A 25,907-nucleotide genomic window follows, 5' to 3' on the forward strand; every position below is an offset into this window, starting at 1 on the left:
ACAGAAGGGGTTTAAGATATAAATTAAAAAGGAGGGGAGACAGTGAGGAGCCCTGTGGGACACCGCAGGTGGTTGGGAGTGTGGGGGCTGTGAAGTTCTCCAACTTTACAGCCTGGGATCTGTCCGTCAAAAAGGACTTAATCCAAGCGAGAGCCGCGCCACTGAGGCCGGCTTGTTCGACACGGTGTAATAGAGTAGTATTGTCCACCGTGTCGAACGCGGCCGATAGATCGAGAAGTACGAGGGCTTGGTGAATTCCATTGCCGGCGTTGGTCCTTAGAGTGTTCTGCACGGCGAGGATCACCGCTTCGGTGGAGTGAGCCTGGCGGAATCCCGCTTGTTTGGATTCCAGGTAATCTGATGTTTCGATAAAATTGGATAAGCAGCTGGTTACATAGGCTTCCAGCAGCTTTGCGCCGTAAGGGAGAAGGGAAATGGGGCGGTAGTTTGAGAGGTTAGAGGGATCGGCACCAGGTTTCTTGATTAGAGGGACCAGGGTGGCATTTTTAAAAGAATCGGGTACTATTCCTTGTGATAGGGAGGTGTTCAAAATGGGGAGTATGCCCTGAGGGAGTGCGGCATAGACTTCTTTCAGTATATGCGGGGGGCAGGGATCATTAGGTGAGCCCGATTTTACTCGGTTCATTAGTTCCAGTAATTTGGGTGGATCAATGGGGGGGATATCCTGAAGGGTATTAGGATTTCTACTGATGTCCGGGTAATCTGCCACAGCATGGTTGGTTTGGATGCTGTTTTTTATGATGTCTATCTTCTCCTTGAAGAAATCGTTGAGTCGGTTGCACATTATTTGTGATGCAGGTTGAGAGGGAGAGGTTCTGGAGTCATTGCATAAATCGTTTACGACTCTGAAGATTTCCCGTGATTTGTTTTTAGCGTTGGAGATTTTGTCTGAAAAAAAAGTTGCTTTGGCAGATAGGATGGAGTCTTTATAATTTTTACGGGCTATCTTGTATGATGCTCTGTCTATGGCGTGGTAGCCATGTCTCCACTTCCTCTCTAGTTGGCGGAGTTCTAGTTTCTGCTTTTTTAAGTCAGAGGAAAACCATCTATGGGCGTCCATACGACGGGCGCGAGAGAACATGGTAAGGGGAGCGTGTTCATTGCATGCAGAGCGGAGCCACTCGGTGTGTGCTATGTCCATCAGATTGATGTCTGGTCCCTGGGTAGGGATGGAATTGGTCAGGGTGGAGAGGAAATCTTGGAGGTTTAGGGATCTCCATTTCCTGGCTGACCCCCCCAGGGGCGCTTGATCTTTTGGGTGACCCTGAGTGGTGATAGAGAATTGCAATAAGTAGTGGTCAGACCATATGCATGGTAAGGCCGTGGGACAGGAGGTAGAGATGTTGTGAGACCAGATGTGGTCTAGGATATGTCCCTTTTCATGGGTGGGGATCGAGACGTGTTGGAGAAAGTTTAAATTAGAAAGGAGCTCGAAAAGTTCTGTGGCATGAGGTCCAGCTTCCGAGTTATTGTACCAGTAATTGAAATCCCCTATGACCATGACCTTGTCATAGTCGACGACTAGACCTGCTATTTGCTCAGACAAGGAAGCTGGGAAGGAAGGCATAGATGTAGGTGGTCGGTAGATCAATGCTAGCGCCATGGTGCCTGTATCGGTGTCAGATTTGAAGACTACGTTTTCCGTATCTGGTAAGTCTAGGGGAGGTAAGATGGTAAACGTATGGTCTTTATGAATAATGGCGGCAACCCCTCCCCCAGCTTTTCCTGGTTTTCTATTTGCTGACAGGATGTAATAATCTGATGGTAAGGCCGTGAGTATATCTGGCACGGAGTCTGTAGTGAGCCATGTCTCCGTGACAAATAGTATGTCAGGACTATCCGACTTCAGGAGCAGAAATATATCTAGTTGGTGTCTAACCAGAGATCTGGTGTTAAGATAGAGACATCGGAGGGTCCGGAGATTGGGTTTAGGGGGGGGTTTATTGGTTTTAGATCTTTGAGGTAAGATAGGGGTCGGTTCTTGTATGTGATGGTGAGAAAGAATATTGCTTGCCTTTAGGCGAGCGTGTGTGGTCGGGTCGAGGGATTGAAGAGCGGGATTATGAAAAGAATGCAAATCGAGGGAGGAATACCTGATGAGTTCTTCATTCTGCCTGGTCCCTGGGCCCGTGCAGGCGCGGACGGGCGCAGACGGGCTTGCCTTAGGCATGCCTTCGGCGCGCAAACGGCGCTCCCGCTGCGCTCGTCCGCTGCGCTTCCTGCCTAGGCACATGATGAAGGGGAAGGAGGGGGCGTGGCCTCAAGGGGGCGTGGCTAGCGAGCACGCCTGCGATGGCGGCCGCAGAATGGCAACAAACAATCAATCACCGCAGCAGCGCTCAATCGGCTGCGTGGTGTGAGGGGGGAATAGAATGATCAAGTAAGCTTTTAGAGGTTATTTATTCAACAATTTAAAAGCAGTTTGCACAATTTTAAAACAAAATAGCGTACCTCCAGAACCCGGCTTCCGCCTCAGGTCTGGGAATCTAGTTTTTGAACTGGGGTGGCAAAGTGAGCTAAAGAATGATGATGGATTCAACCCAGATCTTTGGCTGGGGATGAGTGTTTGAAAAGTTTCAGCACTCCGTCCATCATCTCTTTGTGTTTGCTTTGTTCGCCCTAAGGTGGCAGGGTATGCCCAGACGTGGGTCCCTTGCTCACTTTGCCACTGGATTCAAGCTAGCCTGGCTAATGAGGGCTCTTAGCCCGAAACCGGTCCCAGGATGCCTGTTTCCGGTCCAGGGAAGACATGGCTTGGCAGTTCGGGCTGGACTGTTCCCATGAGGCACAGGGTCAAGACTGATTTGCATATAGGTGTGTCTGAACTGGGGTGGCAAAGTGAGCTAAAGAATGATGATGGATTCAACCCAGATCTTTGGCTGGGGGTGAGTGTTTGAAAAGTTTCAGCACTCCGTCCATCATCTCTTTGTGTCTGCTTTGTTCGTCCTAAGTGGGCAGGGTATGCCCAGACGTGGGTACCTTGCTCACTTTGCCACTGGATTCAAGTTAGCCAGGCTGTTGAGAGCTGTTAGCCCGAAACCGGTCCCAGAATGCTTGTTTCCGGTTCAGGGAAGACATTGCTTGGCAGTTCGGGCTGGTCTGGTCTCATGAGGCACAGGGTCAAGGCTGATTTGCATATAGCTGTGTCTGAACTGGTGGCTAAGTGAGCTAAAGAATGATGATGGATTCAACCGAGATCTTTGACTGGGGGTGAGTGTTTGAAAAGTTTCAGCACTCCGTCCATCATCTTTTTGTGTTAGCTGGAGGAGGTGGTGTTGAATGATGGATTGGTGACAGCCGAAGGTCAGGCAAAGGCATCTTCCTAATGAAGGCATTTATGGGCTTCTTTGATGGTAGATTCAGGGTCAGTAAAGAATCCTGAACAGGGTCAAAAGCAGGAATTACCATCCTTGGCATCTTACCTGGAATAGGTGAGATGGGAGTGGAGAAGGAGAGCTATCCCTCTGGTGACTCAAAAGGTGGAGAAATGGAAGAGTGTCCTAGCATTGATTTATTAAATGGGATGACAGTAGTCTCTCCTTCAATGTTTGCAGTGTTAGAGATAGTATGATCATCAAAGTCCTTGCCTTCGATGGTCCCAGCATTTTCCAGATCTTTTTTGCTGTCAATGTTGTGGCCTCCCTTGAGCTCTTCAATGGTGAACGTAATAGGCTGATATGTGTCTCGACCAGTGCTCCCGTAACCTTCAGGCGTGCATTGAATAATGGTGAGGATGTCCATGTGACCTCTTTTTCTTAGATTTCCCATCCTAGAAGTCTTTTCTTGGGGAATAACTACATTCAGTGGATGATTTGCCCTCTTTGCCTCCTGTGTCGTCTCCTCTATTGCCCCACATTCAGATCTTCAAACTGCCCCCTTAGGCAAAAGCCAATCCTTTCTTTAAGGTAAGAGATACACCACACAGAATGTGGACGAGTGACAGCTTTATTCTTCCCACTGGAAGGGCAGTTCAAAAGAAAAGTGAAGGCATTATGAGAAAACATTACCTTACAAATGTGCGAAAGGCTGGTGATCTCAATGGAGAGCTGTGAAAGGCATTCATTGAAGTACAAAAATCAAGAATTTGGGAGAAATTCACTCAAATATGCTCTAGAATCTGGTCAGCACGAGTCGGAAAAAGAACTGAGGCTGTGAGGCAAATCGCCAGTACAATGCATGCTAGGTAAGGGAAACTCCGGAGCCCTTAAAGGAGCAGGGTCCTCTATTTGGTATACTATTTTCCCCCATCATTTTCTCGACTGAAATGCAGAGTTACACATATCATTTAGCCTGGGAAGCTAAACTTTTTAAGATAGATCCTGCAAAGTAGTCTGTTGTGCTTTTCCTTAATTGGCTACTCCAGTGAGGAAAGCTCAGTAAAAGCCTTCCTGCATAACTCTGTGATGGTTGGAGGTGACATATGAATGACTTACACTGAAATGCCTACCTCCAATAAAGATGTTCCCGGGATAACCGACAGGTTGGTGGGAATATTCTACGTTTACGTCTTCAGTGAGGATTCTATAAAGCAGAACTATTCTGATAGATGTTTTAAACAAAGTTGTAGTAGGCTGAGTTTACATGCTGAAAAAAATATTGATCCATTTGATACCGCACTCATATGTGCTAGATTCCAGGGTGATTACCAATGCTCATTCTCCTGCATAGGACAATACACCTATGCTAGTAGCAATAAATATTTGAATATTTTCCCGAAATAATTTTATAGTGTGTTCTTTTTAGGCCGTGGCTGAATGTCCAATGCATAATTTTTTACAGAGGTGCGAGGGCAACTTATATTAGGAAAAAAGTTCTAAATACAAGAAAATAAACCGATCTGTGAATATTAGGAGAGCGGACAAAAAACCATTGTGCATATTACAAAATTGATTGCTGCATGAATTCGCCGGATCAAATATGCTAACATACCCAGAAAGGGCTTCTCTATTTCCATGGTATTTAACACGAGAAATGCCAGTGGTGCTGTCCTTGATAGGACTGACAGCCGCAATGAAATCACTGCGTAGAAATCATCTCTCCTCCTATGTGGTTAGTTTCAGGGCAGTTTTTATACACAGGTGATCATTATCTTCGTATGGACCATACACACAGCAGACAACCTTCGCTATCATATTAGCAAGAAATAAGACTACACATTCAAGTTTTTTTTGTTTTGTTGCAGGTTTACAATGTGAACTTGGTCCAAAGGAATCAGAGCACTATACATGTGCACAGGATGACTTTTTTGTTTTAGGCACAGGATTTGAGCTGATGCCGGGACTCCAACCTGATTCCCCAGTTCCAAAGTCGGTAGCTCTGGCTATTAAATTACACCTCCTCCACTAATTCTAAGGAGCTTATTTATGAGAGGCTTTCGTCGCCAGAGTGTCACTTTTTTTTACGCTTCGGTGGCGCAAGCCTCTCAATCATATCTATTAAGCCACGCAAAGCCACTTTGTGAGCTTTGCATGGCCTCATAGATATGGAGTAGAACAAAGCAGCGCAAGCCGTTGCGTTGATTTACTCTGTTCCAGTGAGGTGTTCAATGGGCGTTGAAGTGGGATTTCCCACGCAACATTCATGTATTTTGAGCTGCCCCAGATTTACTTAATCATTAAACATGGGCAGTACCAAAACCTTATGCCTCCCCAGAGCAGGCGTAATGAGGAGAAATATTTTTATTTCTCCTCGTTTTTTCCTCTTTCCATGGAAAACGCCTCTCAAGATTGTTTTTGTGCAGGAAGGTTCCCCCTGCTGCACAAAAACAATCCTGCATCCAACACAGACTCCTTGCACCATGGTGCAAGGGTGCCTGTATTGGCGCTAGGCAGCAAATTGTGCACCAGCGCAGAGGGGAAAGGACAGGAATACATTGCATTTCATAAATAAGTTGCATTCCTGCCCTTTCACACTGGCGTAGGTCAGCGCAGAAAGAAGACTTGCTGCGATGCCCTATGCCAATTCCCCATAAATGAGGCTCTAGGTGATTGAATTCGGTGTTGAAGACAAGTATATCTAGCCCCCTGACACTCCCTGACTTTTTCAAACTAAGTTTCCCACAGCACCTTTTGGAAATAAAAGTATGTTTCTTTTATGCAAGATATGTCTATTTTATATGTTACACGTGTCAGGGGACAAGAGTCTGACACTTTTGATACATAAAACTTGCTTTACAATATCATTGAGCCTGTTGACAATGTAGGTTAAGATCCTTATGTTTCTAGGTAGGTTAAGGCCTTAATGTTTCTAGGCACCTAGTTTGTTAGCACCTTACCTATCACTATGGCCTTTTTTCTGAAAAAGAGTAGTCTTTGACATCGGAGAGAGAAAAACCGCTAGTCTGCCAATCAATGTGTTAACGCTTTCTGATCTCAAATCCATCTGGATCTTTATATTGGCCTGTGCCAGGCAGATTTTATAACCATTGAGCTTAGCAGGTTTACAAAAAGATATTCTGCATTTCTGATAAAGCGGAAATTAGTCTTACCATGATAAATAACATTCAACTTACCTGGGCCTCGAAGAAATACCGTAGCAGCAATTACTTCATATTAGTAATACATTAGATCTTTGCTGTCTCACAATTCACATCTGATTTAGAAAGTAGGCACATCTCAATATATAATATAAGATGCTTGATGGAGATATGAATAACACTTGTTCACATAACATCTAATTAACAAAAAAATTGTAAAGGTCCAAGGGTATTTCATTTGTTTTAATGTGTCTTGCAAGTCTGTGTGCCCTTTATATTTCATGGTAAATGCCTTATGTTTGCAGTGTAGGAAACACTTCTTCCAATAGTTTACAATGAAACACAGATATCCACGGTTTCTTTTTCGGGGGGATAGAAAATCCTTTAGGTCAACTCTTTTATTATAATTTTGAAGATCTTATGTCTCATGAAGGTAATCAATTAGTTTTGTGCTGAATATCTTTGGCATGATGATGTAGAATGTCTTTAATGCTGCCATGGTGGGTCTTAAGGCCGGTGACATGTTTTCTGATGAGACATACAGTTGCCTTAAGGTTAGAGACATTTTTAACAGACTGCACAATTTATAACAAAAAATACAATACAAACAAATCTGCCTAAAAAAAGCGAGCAAACGCAGCAAACTGACCTCGCACAGGTCGTTTGAGAGGAAATATTAGGGAAATTATAACTTTAAGCGAAAAATTAATATTATGAAGCCATCACACATATAGAACTGACACGGAGTTAAAGTCTAATTATAAAAGATGAAAAATAGGTATTTGTGTTGCTTTATATAATACACACACTCTTATAAGTACTCAACATACGTACAAACATTTTTTAAATTACTTACATTTTTGCATGTAACAAACACTAAAATGTTGCATACGTTTTTCTTAAATTCGCATCCGTTTAACTAGCAGGATAACAATACATTTCTGTATTTTTGAGAACCTCTAAACCATGAATTGAGTAATAAAAACAGTCAAAATAAGCTTTTTATGGAGAAAGAATTGCAGGTTTACGAACGAAATTTCAATAAATACATCCAGAGGATAAATAACATCAGTTTGCTTCTACGAGTTTGTTTTAGAGTTAGTGACACCCCAATGACAAGAATGATACATTTTGTAGAATATTGTTCTGTACACAAATGTGTCAACATGTGCTTATGGTACAGTGTTGCAATTACATTCAAATAATTAAACAACAACCGTTGCATAAGTGAACTCTCCCAAAAGTATTTTCAGTGTCTTCAAATTGAGTATTTTGTGTTTTATATTACACATTTTAAAGTGCATGCATTTTAGTAAATAAACTATAATCCCATTTATGCTGTAAATCCATATTTACAGTGCGAAATGCTATCTTATTAGTGCAACAGTCTTTCTTAAGTAGGGTTTGTTTGTTGTGAAAGGATTTTTCTAAAAAATAAATGCATTTGATGTAGGTGTTGCTCTTCTTTGGTCATCACTGTGACTACATGCATTAGGAGATGGCATCTCGTAATCATCGCTATTCGAGGTGTGTTTGCTGGTAGCCTAGCCAAACATGCCTTTTATATATTTGTAGTGCATGAGGTAGCCTCAAGAATTGCATATGTATTTCTATGTAGATCAGTTTGTTAATACACTATAATTTTTACACTTTTGTTTAGACCTCACAGATTGTAGACCCATTTAAGTCAAAGGTTTGTAGTGAATGTTTCTACAGTGTATTTTAGACTGGTAACTAACATTAGTGTTGTAACTTAGTGTAATACTTGTGGCACAACATGTGATCACACAGAGGTATGTTTTTCAGTGCACCGCAGTTCTTCCAGAGGCATGTAGAGAAACACTGAATTGATTCAACTACTATACCCTCTTCTACATATCGATCAGTTTCTTCATCCTGAGGATTTGCATTGAGCACAGCTGCCAGTCAACATAGTTCCATTCTATCATACAACTGTCTGTGCAGTGGTGAGAGACTGAGCCGCTGACCCAGATTTGTCCGGAGAGGAAGAGGCGGAACGGTTAGTAACCTCCCTCTGCAGCTCATCCACCCTTTTTTGAAGCTCTATCCGCTTTGCAAGAAGTTCTTTATATCTAGTGTAAATGGGCTCCTACAAAGAAATAAGCAGTGGCATTAGAAACATTTATAAACAATTTTTATTGTAGAATACTTTAAAGCAAGCATCTGTCCCACCTCGATGACAAAGTAAAGCATGATTCACTGTCAGCTCCTCTGTCTATTACAGACTTCTGAAATACCAACTGGTTACTTTTTCTCGCCACAATCCTTGTTATAATAGGGCGTGTCCACACTCCCGAAAATGGCTACCATGAGGCACAAATAAAAGAAAGGTTAAAAGAAGTTCTTACAACAGGGAGTAATATCAAGAAAATATTTTTCATAAAAAAGTAAGATAGGCCAAGCCTAGTTTGGCTGTCTCCTGTGGAAAAATCCTGGATGAGCTGAGCTGGAAACAGACCCCTACAACGATGAGAGGTGCGAGGCAGAGGCGTAACACAGGCTCCTGCAACCCCCGCGGTGCGAAGGTGGGGCCCTCAGCCGCAGAGGCCTGCCTAAGCACAGTACTCTGGCCTGCGAGCTCCTGACTAAATCCGGAGACGGCCCCACCATGTACCTTGCAGGGCGGCCCTCTCAAGTTTCATTAAACCACTGGTCGAGGGTCTCTGGTGTGCTGGGTACAACTAACATTTGAGGTTCTCATCTTTTTTGGTCACTGGTAAGCTGAGCTACAGAATTAGCTTGGAGGGCATCTTAAGATGTAGCACAAAGCAGAGCTGTTGCATGCAAGGGCAGTCTGTGGTCTTCTGTTGGAACCTGGATTCCACATCACTCATGTGAAAATCCATTGTAACTCTACAAAGACTCTGCAATTCATTGGGGCCTTTTTTTAAGATGGACTTGGGGCTACAGTTTATCCAAAATCAATTACAACCACACACTGTCTCCATCTTTACATACTCAGCTAGGGAATAGCTAACGGGTGACGTTCTTTGTGGTGCTCAGGACAAGCATCTTTTTTATCTACTTGCGCTACATCTTCTACAGCTCTGATTTCGTGACATGGAGATTACAACTGTCTGTATTTGAATTAATCCGCTCTCTGCAATAGTGTCGGTCAAGCCTACGATACAAAGTGTGGTATTCCTTTTTACCTGTCCTAAATTATGACTCCATATGTCAGCATGGATTGAGAAGGTATGGGTGAGGCCAGAAAGAGAACTCTGCACTCTCTCAGTTCAGAAGTTGTGGAAACTTCAGCAAATGGCATGAAGTTTCAGCTGGATGAAACTGCCAGCAGTCCTACAAGCACTTCCAACTTTTCCTGTCTGTTCTGAAGGGTCATTTATGCATATCCATCTCGACAATATTATGCCAAAGTACTGTACGAACAAAAGGGGAGGCAAACTCTCTGAAGCTCAAGCAAATTAGGCAATCTGGTATATGGGTGAGGAGAATCTCTTTGGTCTATCTATGTTTCTCTCCATTGCCCCTTCTTGCCTGGTACTGGGTTTACCTCTGACACTGTTGGTGTGGAAGGTCAGTGGTGGTATCTCCAACGTCAGGGTCTTCCCTTGACTTTGTTGATGCTGCAGCCCAGGTAGCAGTGGTCCATGTTACAGCACTGATGTGTTCAGCAAGAGGTGTATCCTATACTATGACCCAAAATTGTTACTTGTTGATGGAGATAGTCTCAGAAGTGTATAATAAAATGCTACTTGCCAGTATGCATCTGTTCTTGGCATGTAGAGCTGTAGATTTGTATACTTGCGCATAGATCGCCTTCTGGTGTTGGGCTCGGATGTTTGCACTTCGTTTTTGTCTTGGAGGAAGTCTTTTATTGTCATGAGGTAGGTGACTCCTCTTAAGGACGAAAGTGCGCATGGGCATCGACTCCATCTCCAGATTGTTTTGCCATGGAGGGTCATGATGGAGGTAGTAAGAAATAGAAAAGGATGTCCATGTGTAATGTATCTAAGTAAGATAGTACTGGAACAGATAGAGGTATCCGAGGAGGCGGGTGGGCGTATACGAATCTACAGCTCTACATGCCAAGAACAGATGCATGCTGGTAAGTATCATTTTCCGTTCGAGGCATATGAGCTGTAGATTGTATACTTGTGCATAGACTATACAGCAGTTACCCCCTTAGCGGTGGCTACCTGTATCTGTTGCAATGGTTTGACAAAGTGTTCTTAATACAGCCTGGCCCACACTAGCTTGTTGTTTTGCTTGCACGTCTACACAATAGTGTTTTGTGAACGTGTGTGGTGTAGACCAAGTTGCTGCTTTGCAGATGTCATCTAGGGGAATGTTCCCTAAGAATGCCATAGATGCCCCTAATTTACATGTGGAGTGAGCTCTAGGGGAAATGGTTAAGGTGAGTTTGGCTTTAGCATACCATATTTGGATGCATTTAACAATCCACCTTACAATTACTGTTTTTGAGATAGGATTGCCTTTATGAGGTGGGGAGAAAGCCACAAAAAGTTGTTTAGTCTTTCTAAAGGATTTTGTTCTTTCAATGTAGTAAAGGATCTCTCTTTTTACCTCTAGCATGTGAAGAGCCCGTTCTGCTGCTGAGTCTGGTAGACGGAAAAACACTGGGAGTTCTACAGACTGGTTAAGGTGGACAGCAGAGACAGCTTTAGGTAGAAATGTTGGGTTAGTGCTAAGAACCACTTTGTTATGATGGATTTGGAGAAATGGTTCCTGTATGGTTAATGCCTGGAGTTCACTGACTCTTCTGAGAGATGTGATCGCAACCAGGAAAGCTACTTTCCAGGTGAGAAATTGTAATTTGCATTTATGCATAGGTTCAAATGGGGGACATATGAGCCTGGTAAGTACCACATTTAGGTTCCATACTGGAGAAGGTGGAACTCTAGGTGGAATTATTCTTTTAAGTCCTTCCATAAATGCCTTGATAGCTGGTACCCTAAACAAAGACAAGTGTTGTCGGTTTTGGAGATAGGCTGCTATTGCCGCGAGATGTAGTCTAATGGATGTATACGCTAGGTTACATTGTTGTAGATGCAAAAGGTAACAGATGATGTCTTGTTTAGAAACACCTAGTGGGTTGATTTGTTATTTGTACAGTAAATTACAAATCTTTTCCACTTTGCGGCATAGCAGGCTCTAGTGGTAGGACGTCTAGCCTCTTTAATGATGTTCATGCAGTCTGGCGGGAGATTAAGCTAGCCAAATTCTAAGACTTCAGGTGCCAGATCGCAAGGTTGAGTTGACTGGGATCTGGATGCCTTATCTCGCCACAGTTTTGAGTGAGAAGCTTGGGTGAGAGGCCTAACTTTTGGTTAGGAACTACTGATAGTTTCATGAGGGTTGTGAACCATGGCTGTCGGGCCCATGTTGGAGCAACCAGGATCATTGTGAGGGAATGTTGTTTGAGTTTCCGTACCACTAGCGGAATGAGGGGGAGAGGCGGAAAAGTGAAAGCAAATTTGCCTAACCAGTTCATCCATAGTGCATTGCCTTTGGACAATGGGTGTGGAAACCTGGAGGCGAAGCTTGGCCATTTTGCGTTTTGGTGTGTGGCGAACAGATCTATTTCTGGGTGGCCCCACATTTGAAAGAATTGGAACAGAACTTGAGGATGAAGTTCCCATTCGTGGATCTGTTGTGTTTGGCGACTGAACAGATCTGCAATTTGATTGTGTACTCCTGGGAGGTGTTCTGCAAAGAGATATATATTTTGGGGAATGGCCCGTCTCCATATGCATTGAGCTAGGTGTGAAAGCTGCAGAGTGTGTCCCCCCTTTTTTTGTATGTAATACATTGCTGTCATGTTGTCTGTACAGACCAGGACAGCTTTGTTTACGATGTGGGGTTGAAAAGATTTCAACGCTAGGAAGATCGCCAACAATTCCAGGTAATTTATGTGGAATTATTTTTGTTGAGGGGTCCATATGCCCTGCATGGTATAGGTTTGAAGATGAGCTCCCCAGCCGGTGAGCGATGCGTCTGCTGTTAGCACTATTTGTGGAACCGGGTCGAGGAACGGCCACCCTTTGGAAAGGTTTTGTATGTTGCCTCATGGCAGAGAGCGATGGGTGCGGTCGTCTACCAACACCAGATCTGTTAGCAGACCTTGAACCTGGTTTCACTGATGTGCCAAACACTCTTGAAAGGGACGCATTTGGAGTCGTGCATACGGTACAATGAGAATGCAAGAGGCCATCATCCCGATAAGTTGCATGAACACTAGCCCTGGTACTGAGTCTGAAACTTTGCTATTAGAGCTTGTATGGTGCTCATCCTGACTGGGTTGGGGTATGCTAGATCTTTTGAAGTATCTTCTGTAGCCCCCAGATACTGTTGTTTGTTGGATGGTTGGAGAGGTTTACTGTGAATCCCAAGTCGTCAAGCAGTTGAATTGTTTTGTGTGTGTGTTGCACACAGTTGCTCTCTGAGTTGGCTTTTATGAGCCAGTCGTCCAGATAAGGGAAGACATGAATGTGCTGTCTTCTTAAGTGGGCCGCAACTACTGCTAGGCACTTGGTGAAGACTCTGGGTGCTGTAGTCACTCCGAATGGGAGGACCTTGAATTGGTAGTGTTGACCATCTACCACGAACCTGAGATATTTCCTGTGAGCGGGGTGAATGGGAATATGAAAGTAGGCGTCCTTTAAATCGGGAGTGGAGAGAAAGTTGCCCTGTTGAAGTAGTGGGAGCACCTGTTGGAGAGTGACCAAGTGGAAGTGATCTGACTGAATGTAGAGGGTTAGCGGTCTGAGGTCCAATATCGGCCTGAGAGAGCCGTCCTTTTTTGGGATTAGGAAATAGAGGGAGTAAACCCCCTGTGTCTTGGTGAGGCAAGGGGACTGGTTCTATTGCATGTTTTTGTAACAGGGAGAGAGCCTCTTGTTTGAGAAGTGTTAGATGTTCGAGGTCATTGGACGTTGTTTGGGAAGAATGTTTGGGGGGGGTAGAGGTGAGTTCCAGGCAGTAACCATACTGGATAATTTGTCTTACCCACTTGTCTGTTGTGATTGAATTCCAGACAGGTAGGTACTGTGAGAGATGTCCCCCAACAGGAGTGGGATGATCGGGGGGAAGTGCAGGGAAGTCACTGTTTGGTGGTAGGGGAGGTGTGGTTATTGTTACCTTACTATTGTTGTCTCTGTAGCCTCCGCGAAAATATCCTTTGGAGGACGTTTGAGTGGGGCTTTTACACGACGAAGAGGGGTGTTCTGAGCCAATGGTCTTGGAGCCAGCTCTGTAGAAGGAGCGGCAAAAAGAGCCTCTAGGGGAAGGGAATTGTAAGGCCCCCATGGACTTAGCAGTTTCCGTATCTTTTTTCATCTTTTCTAAAGATGTGTCCACTGAGGGTCCGAAAAAATGCTCTTGATCAAATGGCTGATTTAGAATAGCAGATAGTACCTCTTGTTTGAATCAGGAGACTCGGAGCCAAGCGTGCCTGCGCACCAAAACGCTAGTGTTAATGGCACGAGATGCGGTATCAGCAGCGTCAAGCGCACATTTAATTGAGGTGTTTGTGATTAATATCCCCTCTTGTATAAGGTCGTTGGCCTTTTGTTTGTACTGGTCAGGAAGGTATTCCATGAGCTTTTCAAGCTCGTCATAGTGAGACCTGTCGTACCTGGACAATAAAGCTGGGCATTGGCAATACGCCAATGATTTGCAGCCTGTGACGCAATGCGTTTACCAGATGCGTCTATTAGCTTGGACTCCTTATCAGGAAAGGGGGGGATGTCGCCTGTACTCTGCGAGTTTGCCCTCTTGCGTGCATTAGACACCACAAGAGAATCCAAAGGAACCTGACCTTTAATGTAAATGGGGTCACTGGGAGCTGTCTTATATTTTTTATCTATCCTGGTGTTTAGAATCCTGGCTCTGACAGGGCATTAAAAACTTCAGGGGCATGTTTGAGCATGCCTTTTAACATTGGTAAGGTGTGAGTGGACTTTTGCGAGGGTTAAAATGTTTCGAGTAAAAAAATCATCCTCTAAGGGATCTGAATGTAACTGTACCCCATGGCATTGAGCAGCCCTATTGATAAGTTGCGCAAACCCAATATTGTCATCTGGTGGTGATGGCCTAGATGGATAGAGGTTCGGGTCATTATGTGGGTCGGGATCCGTGTTGTAGTCATCCCAAGGGTCTACATCGTGTGGGATGGTATGTGCATCATCATTCCCATGTCGATCTATATTCCCACCCCCATTGGTATGATCATACTCAGTATCTGATGTTTGAGGTGAAACAATGTGTGGGGAGTGTGGTGGAGAAATGAGAAGATTTGGATCAGCTGGAGTAGGAGAAAGAGGTGGAGAGGTGTTAGTACTCATCTTCTTTCTTTTTAGGGGTATTGCAGCTTCCTCTGAAGTGTCCAGTTTCCTCTTTTTTGGAGGCTTGGTGACAACTTTGCCAGTCTCTGGATCAATAAAAAGAGTTTTTGTTAGGAATCCAAATAATCAGGTACAGGTTGCATGGGTAAAATACCTTTTTTTCGGTGCCGAAGATTTTGGGTCAAAATGTTCTTTGGACCGAGTCTCTGAGTCTTTCTGTGGGGCAGTGGCCTCCTTAGGTTTTATTGTAGGAGTTTGTGACTCCGAGACTTTTTTTGGGCTCCGACGATTTTTTGAGCTCCGAAGATTTTTGCGGTTCCGAAGGTTTTTCTTTGGTATGTTTCGACGTCGAGGGCTTGGGTGTTGAGGCTGTCTTCGGTGTCGATGAAGAAGGGTGTGGCACATCTGTGGTTTTGTGCTTCGGTGCAGAAGGTGACTTTCGGCACCAAAATGGGGTTGGATCGAGCCCGAGCCGGAAGGCTTATGTTTAGGTCTCATATGTCTGAGGGCGGGGCGTCTGAGACATGTTGCCGGTGTCGACCCGAGGGTGAGGGTGTTACCGGAGCCTTAGGTTTGGTTTTGGTTGGGAGAGGGGTTTCGGTACTCACGGACCGCTGAGCCGGGGTGATTGTTTCGTCTTCGACATCGGAGTCATCGGCTTCGGGGAAGGAGATGTCTTCTTCATCACCTTGTTGTTCCGGCTGGACATTGGGATCTGCTCCGAAGATGTTCGGAATCGAGCTGCTTCCGCAAGACATTTCGTGACGTCGAGCCCGATGATCACAGATGGTTTTCTTCGACCTGAAAGACGAACAGGCCTCGCAGTTCTTGTCTTCGTGTTCCGGGGAGAGGCAGAGGTTACAGACCTCGTGCAAGTCCGTGTGTGGGAACTTAGCACCACACCTGGGGCATTTTTTGAAAGCGGTCCTTTCCATTGACTGCAGGCGTGGTCGGCGCGGATAGGCCCAAAGGCCCACGTCGAGGAATTTGTTTTTAAGGATGCGCGTCGAAAGGAAAACGAGATCTAGACAATACCGTCGAGTGGACAGGGATTGAGCGTCGAAGGGAGATTCGAAACCGATATCGACCCAGAGTGCAGCAAGTCACATACGAACCCGTTGGCTGAAAAAAACAGTCTGGAGATGGAGTCGATGCCCATGCGCACTATCGTCCTAAGGAAGAGTCACCTTCCTCGTGACTACAAAAGACTTCCTCCAAGAGAAAAACAAAGTGCAAACATCCGAGCCCAACACCAGATGGCGATCTATGCACAAGTATACGATCTACAGCTCATATGCCTTGAACATACTGTTATACTTCACTACACTGCCAGTGGGCGGCAATTACAGCACCTTGACAACTGCAGGTAGAAGTATCTAGGATGTCAGTGAGTGAGTAGTATATTGAAGGCTTACTCCTTGTTATAGACTTTTCAGTATCAGAAAATGGGACACTTTAGAGATTTGCTTTACTGCCCCCACACTCTCGTGATTTTATTTTCTCACCAATAGCCTGATTTTTAGGGTCTGGTCACTATTGGATGTCTAATAGGCAGTTAAGATTTACTTGCAGCATATAACCATTTGCAAATCTTACATCTTGATCTGCCTGCAAGGGATTGCCTTATGCTTCTTTACTTCTGACAGGCCTGATTTAATAAAAATATCACAGCACTGACATCACATACAGTGCTGCTTACATGGAGGGTACCTTTCTAAGTGTGGAGAACCTGACTGAGGAGTTTAACCTTCCAGGCACGCAGTTCCTGATTTATGGGGCACTGGTGCAAGCGGCATCCCAAATGTTAGGTAATCTAAACCCAGAACCTCCTATACATGACTTACTGTAAACTATGTTAACTTTCAGGCAGGGCTGCCATCTCATCTCCTGGCTATATAAGATGCTGCTATGACCTTTGATGGCTAGCCAAGTGCGTGTGCTCGATGGAAGACATAATTGGTCAGCAATCTGTGGGGAAGGAATGTGAAAGGACCTTGGGGCACACCTACACCATCTCCAGAAATACCAACCTCACACCGAAAAACTTGAATACCATGCTAGCGCACCATGGACTAGAACTGTCTTAGGTGCACCATGGTCGACGTGGCCTTTCCTTATACGGCCTAGGGTTGCCTAGTGTTTACACATTTTTTATGCAGGTCACAGTGGATCTGGAACACATTAGATATACAGGGATCGCATAATGTGCAGATTTCCCTTCTGGGCCTATACAAAAGCCAAGCAAACAGAAGGTTGTCATCAGATTCCTGAATCTAGCACTGAGCCTATCCAGCAGGCAAATTGCCCAGCCCTCGAAGTCACCAGACGGACCATCACAGTCGGTGCAAGGCAGATGTCGAAAGCAGGGCAATGGCAGAGGGAGCTGCTTTACGACTTGAGGATTACAAAGGGATATGTAGACCGTTCTTGGCGGAACAATGGCAAGAGGTTGTAGACAGTTTTATAGATACAGAATTGCCTAAAACATGCAGGGTGTATGTTGTTAGACATGTATACATAGACGCCCTACCTCCCAAGGGATACAAGCAGACGGGACACACATACAGTGACCCACCAGTATAAGAATATGCTCTTGAGTCTTCATGCTCTGGCACAGTATTCTCAACCACCACGTGACATGCACAAGTATACAGGAATGGACAGGGCTGCCCCACCATTGAACTTGCTTGGGTTTGTTGTTTGGTTTTCCTTTTCCAGCTCTGTCTAGCACACCATTGAATGTATACAAATAATTCTGTCAATCACTAAATAATGGTAGTGCGCTTAAACTTCCTGCTAGAAAAATAGCAAGTGACTGCCATTAAAAAGTGTTCTTAATGAAAATGCTTAATAAAAAGAATATTAAAAAAAAGTCACATACAGTGCTGCTGAATAGTTCTTTAAGAGTACTATTTGTGCAGTGAGCCAACAATTCAGGGCAGAAATGTAACTGAGAACATGTTTGAACAGGTTAAGATTTGCTATTTTTATGTCACAGCTACAGACAGCTGTAAGCATACTTATCGATTCCAATAAACGTCATAAATTTAAGTGAGCTTAAGGTCAGCCCATCGCTTTGTTGTCCATCTGCGGTGTCCTGATCTTGATTAAAGTAGCTTTCCTCCATATTCTTATGTTTGTCCTCCTAGAAGCATTTCCGTCTAATGGTGTTCTGAATGGTGTTGTTGTATCCTTTCAATGCAGCCTCGAGGGGACTTTTTCTTTCTTTATGTATTAGCATTCCAAGGGGGTGCAAGAGGGTGCATATGTTTGTTAAATTTCATTCCAGCACCATTTGTTTTTGTATTTTTTTTTAACAAGTGCAGGAGCTGCACAATACTCCCAGGGCCCAGTGTTTTTTGTTTTTACTCCTGACCCCTATTTAGTTCTTTATTATTATTATTTTTGTTTTTACTAGGACCCATCAGCTGCAAAGTATTGCCAGGCCGCTAGTTGTCTTGTAAGTGCTGGCACACATTTGTGGGGCTATCCACAAAGGTAAACTTACATGTTAGTAAATCTGCAAGTGTAAGTTTACTCTTACACTTTTGAGCAACTTTACTACTTTTAGCTCTTCATCATTTACGGGTGTAAAGTTACTCAAAAGTGTTCTATGAACTCACCCCATGAACTACTTGTAACTTCTCACACGTAGGCGGAAGTTAATAGTTTATTAAATTTACACAAAAAATATATATTTTAATGTTAAATATTAATGTAAATTAATTCAAAATATTTGTTATAACTGTAGAAGTAAATTAAAGATAAAGCATTATTAATTTAATTGAAAAGTTCATTATTTTGCATATACTAAATTAAGTTTCATTATTTTTTAAAGATTTTAATTTAAAAAACCACCCAACGTATAAATGCATATTTATTATATAGTACCATTTAATTAATATTATGTATAATATTAATTTAAATTACTTTAAAAAAGAAAGTTAAATTTTTTTAATTTATAAAAAAAAGGTTACTTACCTATTTTATAATAAATGAATAATCATGTGTTGCTCATATATATTTGTACATTAAATTACATTTACTTTTATTTTTCATTTTAAAAAGTTCAAATAAGTTATTTTAATTTAACATTACTCCTTGTCTCCATCATCTTATAACGAACGGGGTTGCAGTAAACCAATGGTTGCCCATTTGTCATGTTGGACTTTCTCCGGCTCTGAGCTGAAGTACAATTACAACTATTTTTGGTTCCTTTTTAGCTGTAGTACTACATAATGCAGTTTGTGAAAAGCAATGGGCTTTACACTTTTCTGGGTGGGTGCATGCCCCTTTCCAAACCATTTCCTGCCCTCCTATTGACTCTTCCATTTATTCATAAATATTACCAATTTTTCATCCACTTCCCTCCCGCATTTACTACTAAAACACATACCCACTTGTGCGGAGATCTCTGCACATAAAAGACAGGATAGGCAGAAGCATAGACCTGCGCCTGCAGTTGAGTAAATGACATTTTGTAGTACATTTGGTAGTACTACTACTAAATGTATCATGAAATGCCGTTTATGATTAAGACCCCATCGTTTTCTCTTCTTTTTTTAACATTTACTTTAGTGTTCTTCTGACATGGCTTTCTGACAAGTTAGAATGGTAAATAAAAATCCCTGCTGTGCTTCTGATGCATACGTCATGATGTTTCGGTCACACTTCAAGTGTATGAATCTGCCACCATCTTGACATGGTTTTCCATTAATAGAAAAACTATTGAAAGAGCTGTCGTTCATGTGTGCAAGTGTCTTGTCGCTTGTGTTCACATACAAATGGTAAACGCATTGCTAAAATCATAGAGCACCCTTTTCCCGCTGAGAGCTATTGGCTTTGCCAGTTCTTGTTTAGGCATGCAGTCAAGCAGGTTGGCTTCTCTCTGAGGGGATTCAAGGTAGCAGACCTAAAGTCGATTTTTCATCATGGGTGGAAACCAAGATGCCTTTCTTATAGGTATTTATAAAGTAAAAGAATAGGCGTCCATATGTGCGAAAATATATGTTTTAGGTGTTTCATTTGAGGAATTCCGTTGGTATGGGTGGAGTCACGTGTTCGGCATCATATTTTCATCTGCTTCCTATTCTGCATTACAGACTTATTTTTTTATTTAAGCCCTCCGTTATGTTTTCAGTCTTATTCCCAGATGCAGGCAAATCAAAGTCGTGTTTGCTGCATGCTAATTCCTCCTTAGACGGATGTGACGTAAAACCCAGATTACTAAGAGGTGCAACCACAAGAGGTTCCGCGTGCAAAGATAAATTCTTAAAATGTTTACATTGTGGAAAAATTACGATTGCTAACACAAAGAATATTATAAAAGTGAGCTGTTATGGACCAGCATTTACCACTGTACTAGAATAACAAACCTAGTTAGTCTCGTCTTGGCAAGCTGGTGCAAAGGTTAATTTTATTTTTACCAACATAAAACCCCAAAACATGCTACTTCATCCTGCACATAAAGGAAGATCATCAATAATTCCCCCGTTCTTCTGAGGACCTTGCGGGAGAGTTAAGAGGCAGATATTGACTTATTAGAAGATGATGACTGGGGAGAGGCAATACAGAGCCCATACAGAGTCCAAGAGAGATAGCAATCAGGGCGAGATTCAAGTTAATACAATTAATAATTCTCCATAGGTCCTATTCCACTAGCACGATCATGCACAAGATAGGGCGCACCCCTACGGATTGCTGCATGCGGGGTTGCGATCAAAGAGGTACCTTTTTCCACATTATCCTGGAGTGCCCAGCCATACAACAGTTTTGGGGGTGGGTGGTACGAGTAATGTCGGAGGTGATTGGACAAACCGTGCCGCTGGATATCAGATGGGCCATATTGTGTGTAACAGGGAATCAGACATGACTGAAAATCAGTGGCGGCAATGGTGGCCAAGAGGAACATCGCCAGAACATGGGGGGCTGCCCTCCCCCTGACAGTAGGACAATGGAAGGCAGATCTTGATTGGTGCTGTGCATCAGAAAAACAATATATGAGAGTAGGGGTTGCCCTAAAAAAATGGGATAAAGTGTGGAACCAATGGGATACATATAGGAATCCGTGAAGGATGGGAAGGAGGTAGGGTAGACAGGGAGTTAGAGCAGGGTGGGGATGGTCACCTTAGCATAGTGGGGAAGGAGAGTGTAGAGCCATCCTGAGTTCTGTAACAGTACATGGAATCTTATGTAACGGTGACTACATTGGTGCCTTCAGGCGATCGTCAATGTACACTGTATGCTGTAACTGGCTTATGTTTAATAAAGAGATTTTTTTTTAAAACATGCCACTTCATGTACGTGGTGGCCATATGCTTGCAGGAAACATTGTTTAATTAACCATTGCATGTGACTTTAATAGAACAGTACACGTGCTATCTTCAGGTAGGTGTGCATAGAACAGGTATCGACATTCTTTTTTGTGTCAGTGCAGACCACAGGACAATATGATTCTTATTATCGTCACTCAGAATGCAAGACAGCCAATGGCTGCTGAGGGTTGCCCCACTGCCCTTGCTGTATGCTGTGGTGTAAAGAAATAAAATGTGAATGGCAGTTGACCAGACGAATGGATGAAGAGGACTGACACAAAGCCCCTCTATGTATGTATATATGCAAGTAAAATTTATTTACACGATTCTTGATTGCATGAGGCTGGCGACACAGATAATGTTGCCTCTAGGCTAGACTGTTGTGCATGTTTCAAACCAGACCCTGCCATTAATCACTGTATCTTGACTGAATGTAAATAAGGCACTCAGCTAAAATAAGAATGGTTATGGGATGCGATCCTCATTCAAGGGACTGGAGAGGAGTTCTAATGAACTAGTTACTTATCTTCGGTTATGCCTTATCTGGTGGAGACTCTATCTAGCTGCAGATTCCTTACCTTTGAATATTCCCCAGGTGCCAGCAGTATTCCTGCACGCTGGTAGGTTGCATCATTTTGCTCCGCATCGGTTTTGGCCGCTCTGGAAGACAGGTGTGCGGTGCTTATACAGGCCCCCCCCAGCACACTGGTGTTAGTTTATTTTTGCAAATTTCGACTCCAGAAGCGCAGAGCCATGTGGAACACTGACAAACTGGTATGCATTTCTAAGGCCCTAAGAAGGGTGACCCTTACACTGTAATCAGATTGCAGCGTGGGAGGATCGGTAAGGAATCTATATGCTATACAGCGTCTCTATCAGATACGGCCTTACCAAAAGTAACCATATAGAGACTTCTAGCGACAGATTCCTTATCTTAGAATAGTTATCCAAGCAATACCTACCCGAAGGTGGGTCTGTGAAACAGATTTCAGACCAAAAACACACAAATGGGAAAAGTTCCCGTTATGACGGACCTGACTATCCAGGCAGTAGTGCTTGGTAAACATGTGAAAAGATGCCTACATTCCTGTCTGACAGATGTCTAGGACAGGAACTTCGTGGATCTGGTGGAATTAGCACTGAAGCCCTTGAGTGGGTAGCTTCTTGGCCATTGCGTAGCAGATAATTATGCAGAGCACTATCCATCTTGAGATGGTCCGTTTCTGTACGTCTTTCCATTTTCGTTGGCTACTACATACCCTACAAGGAGTTGATTGTCCACCCGGACCTCTTTCGTACGATCAAGGTAGCGTCACAATGCTTGTTTTGGGCCCAGTCGGTAAAGTCTCACCTTCTCTTTAGAAGGATGAGGCAGAGCAAAGAAGATAGACAAGGTGATGTTTTGCTCATAATGAAAAGTTGTCATTACCTTGGGAAGGAAGGAGACATGTGTGAAGAACCAGCTTGTCTTGGTAGAAGGTATTATAAGGAGGGTCCGCAGAACGTGACTGCAATTTTCTTACCCTTCTGGCCGATGTTATGGAGACTAGGAAAGCTGTGTTAATGGTTAGTAAAGAGATGGGCAGTTGTTCAGCAGCTAGAAGGCCATGCACATCAAAAAGGTCAAGACTTGGTTTAAATCCACCTGGGCATGATGAATGACATGAGGAAACCTGTGTTGAAGACCTTTGAGGAACCTAGTCACAACAGGTGACTTGAAGAAGAATAGTATGGCAACAGCAAAAATACCAAAATGGCTGATAGGTAACTCTTAACTGTGTCCTGAGAAGAGCCCTGCTGGGCCAAAAATAGAACAAATAAGACTTGAGCGAGGGGTGCAGAGATAGGGTCAATGTTCCTGGATGCACACCATGCCACAACTTTGTCCCAATAGCAGGCGTATACCGTCTTAGTGGAGGGACGCCTGGTTGCCAGAATAACATCATAGACTTTGGGAGGAAGGTCGAAAACTGTAAACTGTTGCTGCTCAATCTCCACATATGAAGGTGGAGGGTGTGCAGGTTCAGTTGCAGAACCCTCCCGTGGCTGCAACAGAAGATGCTCCTGTAGAGGACCCCTGACTGGAGGACCAAAGCTCATGCTCAATAGCTCGGGATACACAAGCTCTCTGTGCCCAATGCGGAGCCACAAGAATGACTTGGGCCCGTCGTTCCTGCGCTTCTTGGGAACTCTGGGCAGGAGTGGTATCAGTGGAAAGGTGTACAGGAGGCCGGATCGCCACTTCAGAAGAAAAGCATTTCGAAGCGAGAGCCGCCTTGGAAATTCCAGCATACAGAACTGCTGACATTGTGCGTTATCCACAGTGGAAAAACATATCTAACCAAGGCTCTCCCCACGCCTGAAAGAGACCTTGCACCACCTCCAGATGGAGACGTCATCCATGATACGCTAGGCAATGATGGCTGAGATTGTTTGCCCTGGCATTCAGAAAGCCCGTCTGGTGCTAACCACCCGGGAAATGCCCTGAAGTTCCAGTCATGTCCAGGGACGCAGGGCCTCGTGACAAAGGGTCCACAACCCACCCAGCCCTGTTTGTTGCAGTACCACATGGCGCTGGTGTTGTCCATGAACACCTGCACCAGTCTTCCCCTTAAGGAGGGAAGATAGACTTTCAATGCCAATCAGATTGCCCGAAGTTCCAAGAGATTGATGTGGAGCCCGGACTCCGTTGGACACGAGAGTCCTTTGATCTCCACCTCTCCCAGATGGCCACCCCAGCCCAGGAATGACACATCTATAACTATGGTCAGCTCTAGTTGGGGAAGGGAGAGGGGTCTGCCATTGACCCAATTACGTTCATTTGTCACTACTGCAGGTCTTTTGCTTTTTCCTCTGAGATCTGGACCATATAGGAGAGATTCAGGTCCCACAGCAGAGCCCACATATGCCAACGGGCATGTGCATCTAGCAGGATGAAGGAGGCCATGAACCTAACAACTCAAAGTCAGCCTCGCCAAAATCCAGAATAGAGGCTGAAACATCTGCATCATAGCCTGAATATCCTTGACTCGCCGCTCAGGAGTAAAGACCCAAAACTACAGTGCCCAGAATGGCTCTGATGAAAGGGAGCCTTTGAGAAAGAGTCAGGTGTGACTTCCACACATTGATAATCAAACCCCAGAGAGTGCAGGGGGTCCGCTGTAGTCTGGAGATGAGAGACGACTGCCTGGGGCAATCCAATCTTCAACAGCCAATCGTTGAGGGGAAAGATTGAAAACTCCAATCTATGCAGATGTGCTGCAACCATCGCCATCACCTTCATGAACAACAGTGGGCCGCTGGTAATGTCAAAGTCCTGCAACTGAAAGTCCTCCTGGCCCACTGTAAACTGCAGGTGAATTCCGTGGGCAGGCAGAACGGGAATGTGGAAATACACATCCTGCAAATCTAACAACACCATCCAGTTTCCAGGGTCCAGGACAGAGAGGACCTGAGCTAGGGTGAGCATCTTGAACTTATTATTTTTCAGGAAGGAGTTGAAAAGGTGCAGGTCAAGGATAGGACGGAGGCCTCTGTCCTTCTTGAGCACCAGAAAGTAGCAGGAATAGTAACCACAACCTACTTGTGATGAAGGAGCCAGAAGAGATAGTCCTCTGTCAGCTGATTTTATGTGAGTGGCATAGGTAGGGGGATGTCCAGAAAGGAGGCAGAGTAGCCCCTTTGGACTATCGGTAAAACCCATTTGTCAGATGTTATTGACTTCCAGTGGTGCAGCTGATGAGGTATCCTACTCCTCACTGGATGCCCATGTTGGCATGAGGGCAAACTAAGAGGGTTTGGAAGCTGCGGCTGCTGTGGCAATGGTGGACTGGGCTGACCTCTGTCTAGTGACCCCACATGGTCTGTGGGAACCGCGTCCTCAGCCATGAAAAGACTGAGAAGCCTGTTGGATGGGTGGGAATTATTCCAACTGGCATCCCCTTCCGTAGCCACGAAAGGGGAGGAAGATGGACTGCGGTTGGCGAGGGGTCATGGATAGGCCGAAGGACCTGGTCGTAGCTCTGCTATCCTTAAAGCACTCCTGATTTTAACGTCTCACCGAAAAGGATAGAGCCACCAAAGGGCATGTCCACGAGTGAAGCTTGGACATCTCCCGAAAAGCCAGTGGGTCTCAGCCAGGCGTGGCAACTAAGGACCACTGATGATTAAATCGCTCTGTCCAGTATCCAGTCATCTGATGGTGAACTTCGCTGTGTCTCTGTCATCTGCAGTTGCCTGTGACAGTATGGCTCTGACCTCCTTCGAGGCCATGGGCAGCATTTGCACAACCGAATCCCAGATTGTATGGTGTATCGGCACAAGAGGCATGCTGTGTTCACCGACTGTTACATACCAATGGCCAACGACCGCTGACCACTCTCCAGATCTGATCCAACGGAGGGCGCTTGCCTGAGACAAATGCGCCGCCATCTATCAGGTGCTGCAGGCGAGCTGGGACAATCAACAACCCGGCTGTTTCCTCGCCGCGTAGCGGAAGAACTACAATTCCCAGAAGCCTGTGCGACACGTCACGCGCGCACAGGAAGTGACATAGGTGAATCCTCCAGAAGGCTATGAAAGCCTGCATAGACGGGAAAGACACCGCAGATTATCCTGTTCGGGTCGTCGATTCCAGGACTGCAGAGTCGGATCCGTTTCGTGTTTGGTGTGGTAGTGGTGTCCTTGACACCACCTTTCATGTTCTATTCCGCCTGGCCCTTTTGGGAAAGGACCACACGATTACTTGAT

At 44.4% G+C, this 25,907-nt stretch overlaps 1 protein-coding gene across 3 annotated transcripts in view; it reads right to left on the minus strand.

The window, feature by feature from the left end:
- Window positions 1-6,724: 6,724 nt before the first annotated feature.
- MTMR2 (myotubularin related protein 2) overlaps window positions 6,725-25,907 on the minus strand; it is a 450,663-nt gene continuing 431,480 nt past the window's right edge. For all 3 annotated transcript variants that reach the window (XM_085621424.1, XM_085621425.1, XM_085621426.1), the window contains one exon: window positions 6,725-8,606. In XM_085621424.1, the coding sequence (XP_085477550.1) occupies window positions 8,442-8,606 (165 nt within the window). In that variant the 3' untranslated portion in view covers window positions 6,725-8,441. The remainder of the gene's footprint in view (window positions 8,607-25,907) is intronic.

This window comes from Triturus cristatus, chromosome 8, assembly GCF_964204655.1.
Source record: "Triturus cristatus chromosome 8, aTriCri1.1, whole genome shotgun sequence".
NCBI lineage: Eukaryota > Metazoa > Chordata > Amphibia > Caudata > Salamandridae > Triturus > Triturus cristatus.